Genomic DNA, 13,020 nt, shown 5'->3' on the forward strand with positions numbered 1-13,020 from the left:
CCCCTCCCAACACAGACACGCATACACCTTCCAACTCCCAACCTCTATCCATCTCAAGCTCCCTCCCCACCTCCTCTTCCCTAGCATGCCGTACCTAGCTCCATAATGTGAGGCTCAATGAGGCAGAAGGAGAGCTGAGTGAGGCTGGGGCCTATTAGTTTAGCTAGTCATCTATCTTTCAGCTCTATCTCTCTGACAGGCCCGTCTGACAGACTGGCGGGGAACCACCATCCATGCATTTACCGCCGCATATTACCGCCGGCGTCATTTAACACCAGTGCACACATGCAAAAATGTGTCTAGGTCCCTCCTACTTTGAAGCAGGCTTGTGTAGGTGCATTGCCCCAAGTGTAGTTTATCAGATGTCGGAAAATCTGTTTAGTAAAGGACAAATGTATGCCATTTTATTTTTTGGTGAATAATTTGTTCTAGGCATTGCCCTGAGGTCAGCTATTTTATTTGGCAAGCAAACCAGATATATTATTGCTGGTGGGGTTTTAGTGTTTTATTTTTGCATTTGGATTAAAGCTGGTGTGAGGACTTCAAATGCCAGTAAAATGCAAAAGGGAGTCTTATATGTCCATGTGTTGTTATGCTCGGGTTACCATCAGAGTGAGGGCCTTGTTTTTTCTCTTTTCAGCTTAAACTAGTAAGATTTAGCATCTCCATCCTCAGCCCCAAATCTCTGGCAAGCTTCAAATGTTCCGATCTGTGGATGTGTGTGTGTGTGTGTGTGTGTGTGTGTGCGTGTGCGCGTGTGTTTGTGTGTGTGTGTCCATATGGAGATCTCTAGGGAAGGGATTACAGTGTGACCAAGTGAGCAGTGTGTTTGCGCACTTCATCTCCAAGACCAAGATCCTTTAAACAAAGAGGGGACGATAGATAGAGAGGGGTAGAGGGAGAGATATAAGGGGGGGAGGGGCAAAGAAAGACAGAAAGTGCTTTTTCCCTTGCTTCATTTACATTGTCTTTTATAATCCCATGTCACTTTAGATTAATTATAATCCATGTTACATTTACCATGCAAATGTCCCTGATGTGGATTACTTCCAGATAGCTTTGTGCTGTGTGTGTAGATGGTGCATGTCGCAACCATAGCTCAGGGGCCCATTTCTTATAAATAACCAAACCAAACAAAGGTCCCAGCATGGAAATGAGCCTGTCAGGCAGCCAAAGGAAATTACAGATCTCTACCTGCTTTAAATTAGCAAAGAAATTACTCATTGTTCCTAAACTCAAATTTTATGTATTCATTTCAAGTTTAATTTTGAACTGTGCAATCATAGCAAACAAGATGCTAAATATTCCATATTAGCCTCTTCAGATTCAGAATATTTTTATTTTTGCATGCATCTTGCAAATTTGCCCAACTTGGGACGGGAGCTGTGCTCGTCTTCTGTCTCTCAAAGAAGAGATTAAAATATATTAAAGGCATTAGCATGTTTAATTACAAGCCTGCAGCTACTCCTTTGTGCATGTGTGTTTTCTGTGTAATGACAGCTTGTTGAACGTCTCAGACGATTTGTCAAATGTGACAAGGCCATGCTCATATTTATCTCTCATTAGAGCGCGAGCTGGAGATGGAACAGAAAGGAGGACTAGTCATTAAAAAAACACAAACTACAAGACAGCTGTTGTTTAACAGCCTTCCTTTCTCTATCTCCATCTGACTTTGTCTCAGCCTCTTTCCATCCCACTCTCTCTCTGTCTCTCTTTCTCTGTCTCTCTCTCTCTCTCTCTCTCCCTCTTTTTCTACATCCCTCCGGCTAGATCTGGGCCTGCTGAGTGCTTCAGTGGGAGTTTGGGGTTCAGAGTGTGTTGCTGTAATGTTATCAGGTGACCGGGGGTCAGCCTAATGCGTAACCTCGGAGCAGTAGGCCAGTAAATCATGCCGGCTGGCCCTCCCTGGCCCGTTTTGGCCAGCTCTCCCTCTCAGATTTACTGCTCCGTAACGTTAGCCAGTCTGCCAGGGCTCAGGACAGCTAAATTGAATACTAAATCCAAGCTGCCGCCACCCAGCCTGCTTCCTCTTAATTGACAACCTCCCCCCCCCCCCGCTCTATGTTTGTGTTTTTCTTTTTTAGTTCATCATATGAAATGTCAGGAATGGAATCTAATTGTTCTGTAGCTTGTAAAAGAAAGAAAAAAGATTGCAATGGGTACGGTGTGATTGTTTTGAAAGCCTGCTCATACATCTTGTTGATTTCATATAAAGTCATAGTCTGAGAGGCATTCACTGATATGCTTGTTTGTGCGAAGATCTCATTTGCTCCATTCAGTTTGCAAAAAATTGTCTCACCATTTCCAACAGAAAAGGACAGATTTTAAAATAGATGGACGGGAAAAGCATTAGCTCGGATTGTATGTCAGTCCAGCTGCTTTTTGGGGAACAATATGGCACAAAAATATCCTGAGGTATTTAGAGCTACGAGCCTCTCTGTCCCTCTCTAGCATTTTTTTTGTTCTTCCTCTGTTTTCTCCGTTTCTCAGCCTCCTCCACCACTGCTCTGTATTTCTCTACGTTCGAGCGCCCACTTGCGTGTATAAAAGTGTGTATATACGTGGCTCCCTAAACGCCATTGACAGTTGCAAATAAAGATGGGTGGTGAGTGTGCGGCTTTCTCCCCCTGCAATGCAAAAGGGGGTTGAATGTCATAAATCACCTTTTGATTTATCTAATCAAGCAAGGTCCTGCTGCATGCAGACATTTGTCATTGGCGTTGGTGGGGAGGGGGTCAGGTTTATTCTGCCTCTCGCTTCACTGGGCTGCAGCTGGTGGAGCCCACCTAAGGATGGAGGGAAGGTTGGAAGGGAGAAAGGGAGAAAAGGACAGTCATTTAGACAACAAAGAGACAAATAAAAGGAAGAGGAGGGTCTTCTGCTCCTGTCCAATTTTAGCCCCCTGTGTATTTCTTTTAAAAGTAGGAATATGAATCAAGGTAAAAACTACGAGAAGAGGAACATTTTGATTTCCCCCATAAATTAATAGACAGCGTTTGGATTGTGCTTGCCATGGTTTATACGTTTTTATTTGTGGTACAGGTAATTATATCCTTGGAGGACGCTTTACAGCTTTGAATGCCATTCAATCCTTCAAAACAACTTTATTATGCACTGGCAGGACTCGCCATTTAAAGCTCCTAAGTGGCCATAGAGAGAACTGCTCTCTGCGTTCAAGGTTAACCAAATGTTTTTTCTGCTTGCGAGTGTCATAAGTGTTGATGAAAGCACTAGGTCGAAGACGAATCTAAACCAGAAGGGCATATCTCCATGTTGCACATGCACAAGCCCTCACACGCGCACACACATACTACACAAACATACATTTACATTCAATATGACAGTAATCAATGGTGATCTGTGGGCTCTTTCCCCCTGCCGCATTGTAAATGTGTTTGCAGCCCCCTTGTCTGACAATCGCCTCATCTCCTTTTGCAGGGATGTAATTTAGTTGCAAATTGACTGGAAGACGGAGGCAAAAATTGAAAGTTGAAATTAGAATTGGTCATAATAAATACAGGGGGCGGGGCGCGGGCTTTGGAAAGGTCAGGTGATATGATGGGTGCTTCCAGGCTGGACCCATCTGACCAATGGAGTGTCAAAGGCTTGTCATGATGCATGTAATAAACACACACATGCGTGCACAAAGACACACACGCAGGCCCTGCAGGGGCCATCGCAAACAGTGGAAGACGAGATTACCTCGCTATTCTGAGCTGCCTCGCAATTCTCGGATGTTCTTGGAAATTCACATTGTGCCCTTGTATTTCTTTCCTCCCCTCTCCCCTCTCTCTCTCTGTCTCTCCCTTTCTTCCTCCCTCCCTCTCTCTCTCTTGTCACTTTCCTTGACAGGCCAATATTTCAGGCTCCAGATATAGGGGATTACAAATAAAATAAGTGGAACGCCTACTTAATGCAACAGAATTAAAATGCATGAACGGGCCGGAGGAATTGATATGCGCCCAATACAAACACGAGCCACAGAATAATATGAAATACAAAATGTTTTTTTCAACCCCCCTCTCCATGTATCAGTGCTTTGATTTCCCTTTTTTTTTTCCATTTGTGCATCTAGCGTGAAGCGTTGATTCGCAAGAGTGAGGCTCACATATTGCCTTGAGTGACCAGACGAGGGAGGGGAGACAAGAGCGAGGGGGGGTGATGGCTTAGGGAGAGAGGGAGGAAGAGAGCAGGGAGAGGGAGAAAGAGTTGCTGTTGCTGTGTCTTTGTGTTGTGCCGAGTGAGTAAATTGCAGTGGCAGAGTATAGCAGGGGCCTGCATGGCCTGTATCTCAGGATGAGGCTAATGAAAGATTTATCAGCGGCTGCAGCATTTACTAAATACAACCAGAGGCTGATCTCTCCACATTGAGCCCTGCTGTTCACGTCGCACACGCTTACATGCACACATACAAACAGACGCACACACAAGTCGTTGCTGCTACTGTACCACCAGCCGTGACCAAGCCCCGAAAATTTAGCATCTTGTGCAGACAGAGAAGTTGTTGAGGCAGCTGGGGAAATGTATATGAACTAATGAAGTGTATAATATTACCATAACATTTAATGTATGTCGTGCTGTGATAATGAGCCTACTGAGTTTTTTTTTCTTCCATTTCACATGTCCTCAGGGCAGAAACACGTCACCGTGTATGAATGTGAATAATTGTCCATGCTTGTATCCATGGTTATGTTGTCTAGGTGTCAAATCATTCTTCAAATCTTTACCTACTTCCTTATGAATATTCATTTGGTTGACTTGTTTGGGTTATGAGCTTTATAAAATGTGTAAAAATGCTCATGAAGCACATTTTAATCTAACATAGCTACTAATTGTCAGACATTTTTCACTCAGTTGTTTCAATTTGATATACTTGATATCTTCTAGATTATTATTTCAATTCCTCATGCAATATGTATGTGATCTATGGGATACAATATATCAATGTCACATGGGGCCCTGGTGCTGCCTTTCATCTCTTATGTCTAATATGTCAATCTGCTCTTGTGCTCATCCCGAAAGCAGCTCCATTTTAAAAATAGATGTTTTGTTCAGCCATTATTGAATTTGAAATATTCAAGCTTCCTTGTACTTTTAAATGGTTAATATGAATTGTCTAATTTCCATCTTTGTCTCTTCCCCTTCTTCCTCTCCCACCACAACCTGCTAGGAGTGAACGCCCTATCCAAAGAGGTTACTGGGCCGAATGCTATGGGGAAACATTCCCTCCTGCCTGATCGACAAATGGAGAGTCCACCCAAAAGGCCAAAGTCTGCTGAGGGGAAGACTTCTGCTAATGAGCAGGTGAAGGTTTGTAGAATATACAAAGAATTAAAAGTGTATTTCTTTGCGACTTAAAGTGGGTGTAATACTGCTGATTCTCAATGTGTTTCATGTGCACTCAGGGCAAACATAACCTCTAACTCTTTTCAATCAGCCAAAGGAAATGAAACTGTGTGTTATGAGGCTTTGTGTACGTGACTTATTTTGTAAAACATATTCTCAATAAACTGTTACATGTTGGATTTCAGGTATCTTATAGCTAATAGGGAAGGTTCTCCTTTAAAGGCACTAATGAAATCTAACCTTCACTGTAACTTTGGGATAAGCTAATGGGCAGATACTTATAAGCGGTAGGAAGCAGAAATGCTAAGCTAAGCATTTAGCAATTGCTGGCGCCAGCTTTCGATCAAAGGGTTAAACACGGTCCACCATTCCCTCCCTGACGGAGCTTTTTAGCATCAAGCACACAAGACCAGTCTTTGTGTTCTTAAGTGGAATACCTGCACTAGCCTTACGCCCCCTCCTTGCTTCCTTCCCCCTTTTGCATCTCTTTAAATTATATGTGTTTTTAAATTAGATTATGAAGTATTAGCTCGTCTACTTCTGGGCCCTGCAACGAGGGAGGACTTAGTCATTTCAGAAATGGATTCTATTAAGACAGGTGGTGGGGAGGCAGCTATGTTCAGAGTACTCCCTGTAATGAGGGCAAAGCGTAGCTTGGGAGAGAACACACCTTTGTCATCTGTAATACCCTGATTAGAAATTCTGGCCAATCGTGGTTTCTGCTAATAAAATTGCATGAGTTGCGAGACTTAAGTGAATTACATGAAACATGGTTGATCTACATTTTCAGTGTTAAGGTGAGCATGGGGGGTTGGTTGGGAAAGGTGAATGTAGTGGGAGGAGTTGAGATGGCAGTGAAGACCTGAAAAGCCCTGAAACTATTAATTTGATTTTGTAGATATTTGGTATTTACCATCCCTTACAGCACTGGCAAACCTTTTTTAGTTTCTAATAACTATTTCTTTAGAAAGCTAGATAGTGTACATCTTAAATCTATTATTTTCGACCTGGGCACAGGACCCAAATGTTGTGCCTTGTCAAGTCCAACAAAATTGTCTACATGTATTTCTTCCGAAGTGGAAGTTTTTACAAATATAAAACCTACTTGTTCACTCAAAGTTGACATCTGCAGTTCAAAATGACCTACTACCAACTTAAAGGTGGTAGAAAAGTTGCTTTATTTGGACTCATGGGGAATTTAAAGCATCAAAACCACTCATAAGACTGGGAAAAATCTAAAACTAGGGAGAGTAGGAGAGCTGAATCTGGGTTGTAATATTAAATAAATAAAGCTTGCTATACTAAGGGCTGTGTCGTGCACATTTAATTGGTGCTAAATAGGAAATCTAGTGCAAAAAAAATATTTAAATTTTCTTGGATACCTTTTCATTATTTCTCCTCTCTTAACAAATCATTATTGTACTATCTTGTTTTTTTTAGGTTCAACAGTGTCCATATTGCAACTACAGCAGTAAGGATGCCAACCGTATGCAGCTCCACGTGATGTCTCAGCATTCAGTGCAGCCCGTGATCCGATGCCCACTGTGCCAGGATGTCCTGAGCAACAAGATCCACCTGCAGCTACATCTCACCCACCTTCACAGTGTAGCTCCTGACTGCGTGGAAAAGCTGATTATGACTGTATGTATAAGTAATAATAATACATCCGTTCTGTGTGTCAGAATTTTTTTTTTTTTTTGCATATTTTAAATATTCTTTTGTTTTGCAAAAGTGTTGATGTGAGTTTTAAGCCACTGAAGAATTTATATTTGATACTCATTTTAAAAAGTGTAATTAAGGAAAAAGGTTTATTGCAAGATATCTGTTACATGTTTCTAATTCATTTCTTAGATAAAGGTAAATTACAATTAGCTAAAAGTTGAGACAACTGTTTAAACATGTAAACTGGTAAATAATGCAGATTAACTCTAATGTTAACACTTGAAACTGTTATAATAATTAAGCATTTTCTTTTTGTCTTGATAGGTTGTCGGACCTGACACAGCAACACCAAATAATACAGTGCATCCCCAAACTGGACAAGACAAAGGTCTGTCTTTGATGGATTCCTCTACCTCTCTTACTGATGGGTCAGCAAAGTCTCAAGGTGAGAAGTTTTTGGCAATTACATTATTCTGTATATATCATTAATTTGTCATCCAACTAATACTACTATTTATTTATTTATCATGAATTTAGAATTGATGCGTAAGTGGTGCGCTATATTTGACTGGAAATGTTTTTTTCTAATTCTAGGACACATCTCAAAGGATGAATTGATAAGTCAAGACAAGAATGAATTGGACCTACAGGGTGAGGAACTCAAGCCCCCAAAGGAGGCCTCAGAGGCCCCAGGCTGGAAGAGAGCCAGTGGATTAGGACATGATAGCAAGTCCCCTGACACCCTTCAGGATCATCTCAGTGAGCTCCAAAGGCTCCAGCAGCAACAACAGCAGCTTTCAGTATCTGACCGTCATGTCTACAAATATCGTTGCAATCACTGTAGCCTGGCCTTTAAGACAATGCAGAAGCTTCAGATACATTCCCAATACCATGCCATCAGAGCAGCCACTATGTGCAGCCTTTGCCAGCGCAGCTTTAGAACATTCCTGGCCCTCAGGAAGCATTTGGAAAATGGACACCCTGAACTTAGTGAGGCTGAAGTGCAGCAACTCATAGGAAATTTGCCGCTGAATGGGGATATCACTGAAAGTGAGGCCAGGGCCTTGGAAGAAGCTCAGGCCTTTGAACATGACTTAGACAAAGATGACGAAATGGACCAAGAAGAGAAGCCCAGTCCTACAGGAAGTGACAGTAGCTCTCTGCTAGATGACATGGGAGCTGAACCAAAAAGGACCTTACCATTTAGAAAAGGGCCCAACTTTACAATGGAGAAATTTTTGGACCCTTCTAGGCCTTACAAGTGCACAGTATGTAAGGAGTCCTTCACCCAAAAGAACATCTTACTTGTCCACTATAACTCGGTGTCCCACCTGCATAAGTTGAAGAAGGTTCTTCAAGAGGCATCAAGCCCAATTCCACAAGAGACAAGCAACAGCATTGACAACAAGCCATTTAAATGCAATATTTGCAATGTTGCTTACAGCCAAAGCTCAACACTTGAAATTCACATGAGGTCAGTTCTTCACCAGACAAAAGCTAGAACGGCCAAAACTGAAATGAGCAGCAGTAGCAGTCACACTGGCAATAGTTGCCCAGTGCCTGCAAAAAGCCCAGCCCCAAGCACACAAGGGAGCAACAGCAACACAGATACTGCTAGGAGTGGAACACCCTCAGCAAACAAAGAAAACACTGTGGAACCCAAAGAAGCTCACAGCAGCAACAACACAAAACAGACATCTTCTGACCATGTTTCATCACAGGCAGCAAGCCACCAGTCAGCACATTCCTCAGCCCAACTGCAACTACAGCTTCAACATGAACTCCAGCAACAGGCTGCCTTCTTCCAGCCTCAGTTCCTTAATCCAGCTTTTTTCCCCCATTTCCCAATGACCCCAGAGTCACTGCTGCAATTTCAACAGCCACAATTCCTCTTCCCTTTCTATATCCCAGGTGCGGAGTTCAACCTTAGCCCAGAACTTGCCCTGCATTCAGCAGCAGCTTTTGGAATGCCTGGCCTTACTGGATCATTCCTAGAGGACCTGAAGCAGCAGATGCAACAGCAGCACCAGCTGCAGCAGGCTCAGGCACAGGCACAGCAACAGGCACAGCAGCAACAGCAGCAGCAGCAGGCCGCTCAGTCACAAATTCATCAACAGAAAAACCAGCAACTACAGAACCACAAACAGAAAATGGAGTGCAACACTGTGTTAGTTTCAGAAATTCAAATGTCTAGAGAGGCAGAGGACCACTTCGAAAAACAAGAAAACAGAGCCAAAATGGATAATGTAGGTGAAGCATTAAGTGACGGAGGAAAAGACAACCGAGACCCTAAAAAGTCAAAGTTCTCAGAGCCATTGATTCCTCCTCCACGTATTGTGTCAGGAGCAAGGGGCAATGCAGCAAAGGCACTGCTAGAGAACTTTGGATTTGAACTAGTCATCCAGTACAATGAAAACAGACAAAAGAACCAAAAGAAAAACAAAGAGGGAGTTGAACATGCAGAAATCAACACTGACAAACTTGAGTGCGGTATGTGTGGAAAACTATTCTCCAATATGCTTATTCTAAAAAGCCACCAGGAACATGTGCACAGTCAGTTTTTCCCATATGTAGAGCTGGAAAGGTTTGCCCAGCAGTACAGAGAGGCCTATGACAAACTCTATCCAATAAACCCTGCTTCACCTGAGACTCCACCCCCACAGCCACCTCCACCTCCCCCTCCTCCACCTCCACCTCCTGCTCCAGCCCCAGTGACAACCCCTCAACCTCCTTCATCATCATTAACCAAGCCCCAAACTCCAGGACCTTCACCAGTTCCTGTCTCCCATCAGAGCCAACACCAACCCTCTCACCAGGCAACGACAAACCAGCCCCCACCCCCTCCTCCACCACCTACTGCCCCTCCTGCCCCTCCCCAAGTACAGCTTCCAGTACCCATGGATTTGCCCCTTTTTTCACCTCTTATGATGCAGTCTGTCCAGCACCCAGGCCTGACTCATCAGCTTGCCCTCCAGATGCCATCTATGGACTCCCTCTCTACAGACCTTACTCAGCTCTGCCAGCAACAATTAGGTCTTGATCCAAATTTCCTTCGCCAGTCCCAGTTTAAGCGGCCACGCACGCGTATTACAGATGATCAGCTTAAGATCCTTCGTGCTAACTTTGATATCAACAATTCCCCCAATGAAGAGCAAATCCAGGAGATGTCTGAGAAGTCTGGTTTACCCCAAAAAGTCATAAAGCACTGGTTTCGTAACACTCTCTTCAAGGAGAGGCAGCGAAGTAAAGACTCCCCCTATAATTTTAATATTCCTCCTATTACTACATTGGAAGATATTAGAATGGAGTCCCAGCTCAGTGCACATGAATACTACAGAACTGACGCAACCCTCAACAAGAGGTCCTCCAGGACCAGATTCACTGATTACCAGTTGAGGGTGCTTCAAGATTTCTTTGACACTAATGCCTATCCGAAAGATGATGAGATTGAGCAGCTCTCAACTGTGCTCAACCTACCAACTCGGGTCATTGTGGTGTGGTTCCAAAATGCCCGCCAGAAGGCTCGCAAGAGCTATGAAAACCAGGCTGACTGTAAAGACAATGAGAAAAAAGAGCTGACCAATGAGCGTTACATAAGAACTAGCAACATGCAGTACCAGTGTAAAAAGTGCAACATTGTGTTCCCACGCATCTTTGACCTTATTACGCACCAGAAAAAGCTTTGTTACAAGGATGAAGATGAGGAAGGTAATGACGAAAACAATGAGGAATACCTGGATTATATTGAGCAAGGCCCAGCTAAGACTCCCCAGTTTCCATTAGAGCCATCCAAACAGTCCCATGGAACTGCCACTAGTTCCGGCTCTAGTTCCCCTGTGATGGCCTCTCCTCGTGCAAGCGTTGGGAAAACTTCTCCTAAGCCAGAGGGTGCCACAGAAGCAGAAGCTAAACAAACTGAGACTGCCCCCTCCCCAGTGATAAAGTCATTACCAGAACCCAGACCATCTAAGGCCTGTACACCTCAGCCACCTCCTCAAAAAGCTCCCCAGCCACAAATGTCAAGACCACATTCCCAGCCGCAGGCAGCTGCAGTGCCCTCTAGTCCTCTCTCCCTGGCCCTTTCCTCCCTCACCAACAGCCTCCCCCACCAGATGCTTCAGTACCAGTGTGACCAGTGTAAGATTGCATTCCCCACTGTGGAGCTGTGGCAGGAGCACCAGCACATGCACTTCTTGGCTGCCCAAAACCAATTCCTTCACTCTCAGTTCCTTGAAAGACCCATCGATATGCCCTATATGATATTCGACCCAAACAACCCCCTAATGGCAAGCCAGCTGTTATCTGGAGGCCTCTCCCAAATGCCCACTCAGGGAAGCTCTGGTTTAGCCTCTGCTACAGGCTCAGGGTCAATGAAGAGAAAACTGGATGACAAGGATGAAAATGCTAATGATAAAGAGGGTGGAAACAGTAGTGAAGAGCAACACAGAGATAAGCGTTTGAGAACCACCATCACACCAGAACAACTAGAGGTTCTCTATGACAAATACCTACTTGATTCCAACCCAACAAGGAAGATGTTGGACCACATTGCAAGAGAGGTTGGCTTGAAAAAGAGAGTTGTGCAAGTTTGGTTCCAAAACACCCGAGCAAGAGAAAGAAAGGGGCAGTTTAGGGCTATCGGGCCCTCACAGTCCCACAAGAAATGTCCCTTTTGCAGAGCACTGTTCAAGGCTAAATCTGCTCTAGATAGCCACATACGATCAAGACACTGGCATGAGGCCAAGCAGGCGGGTTTTAGCTTGCCACCAAGCCCAATGATGAATCAAGACAATGACAGAGGGGAAAGCCCAAATAAGTACAATTTTTTTGACTTCCCACAGCTGCCTACCAAGACTGAGCCAAATGAGTATGAGCTACCTGCTGCATCCTCAACACCAGTCAAACCAACTGAGGCACAGATAAAAAACTTCTTAAGCCCTTCATCCTTAAAAGCTGAAAACTGTGATGAAATTGAAGGGCCTAATATGAATTCAGCAGAAACCTCATCTTATGATCTCAGTAAGATGGACTTTGATGAGACATCATCCATAAATACAGCCATTAGTGATGCTACAACTGGAGATGAGGGTAATAACAACGAGGTTGAGGGCTTCACAGCAAATGGAGGAGACAAACTAAGTGACAACAAGAGTGGCATGGCATCAAATTCCGATTGTGGCAGTGAAAGGTTCCAATTTAGCATGGTGAGCCCTGCTCTCAGCTTCTCTGGAAAAGACTATGACTCTTACTTTAGTTCCAGAGATGATGATATGGATGACATGAATGACAGAAGTGAATCTTCAAGCCTGGCTGATCCCAGTTCCCCTAGTCCCTTTGGAAACCCCTTCAAGTCTGGGAAAGGCAGCAATTCTGGGGATAGGCCAGGTCACAAACGATTCAGGACCCAAATGAGTAACCTGCAACTTAAAGTCCTCAAAGCCTGTTTTAGTGACTACCGCACCCCTACAATGCAAGAGTGTGAAATGCTGGGCAATGAGATTGGACTCCCCAAGCGTGTTGTCCAGGTGTGGTTCCAGAATGCCCGTGCTAAAGAAAAGAAATTCAAGATTAACATTGGAAAGCCATTCATGATAAGTCAAGGCTCACCAGAGGGGCCCAGGCCTCAGTGTACATTGTGTTGTGTGAAGTACACCGCCCGGATGTCTATCCGAGACCACATCTTCTCCAAACAGCACATCGCCAAAGTGCAAGAAACCCTGGGAAACCAGGTAGATCGTGAAAAGGACTACCTAGCACCAACCACTGTCCGTCAGCTGATGGCCCAGCAGGAGCTGGACCGCATGAAGAAAGCTGGTGAGGGACTCAATCTGACTGGCCAGCAGCAGCAGACTACAATGGACAACAATAATGCACTTCATGGCCTCAGCCTACCTACAGGCTACCCAGGGTTAACTGGCCTCCCGCCAGTGTTACTTCCTGGGGTCAATGGGCCATCGTCACTTCCAGTTTTCCCGCCCAACACACCTGGTGAGTTAGTATGACAAACACTGA

The 13,020-nt window shown here is 44.2% G+C and overlaps 1 protein-coding gene across 2 annotated transcripts in view; it reads left to right on the forward strand.

The window, feature by feature from the left end:
* zfhx4 (zinc finger homeobox 4) overlaps positions 1–13,020 on the forward strand; it is an 80,927-nt gene that overhangs the window by 63,033 nt on the left and 4,874 nt on the right. Inside the window, exons 8-11 of one of the 2 annotated variants that reach the window (XM_065949128.1) lie at positions 5,171–5,310; positions 6,787–6,987; positions 7,333–7,453; positions 7,603–12,996. In XM_065949128.1, coding sequence (XP_065805200.1) covers positions 5,171–5,310; positions 6,787–6,987; positions 7,333–7,453; positions 7,603–12,996 — 5,856 coding nt within the window. The remainder of the gene's footprint in view (positions 1–5,170; positions 5,311–6,786; positions 6,988–7,332; positions 7,454–7,602; positions 12,997–13,020) is intronic. The other variant, XM_065949129.1, reaches the window with a different exon arrangement.

This window comes from Labrus bergylta, chromosome 20, assembly GCF_963930695.1.
Source record: "Labrus bergylta chromosome 20, fLabBer1.1, whole genome shotgun sequence".
Lineage (NCBI taxonomy): Eukaryota > Metazoa > Chordata > Actinopteri > Labriformes > Labridae > Labrus > Labrus bergylta.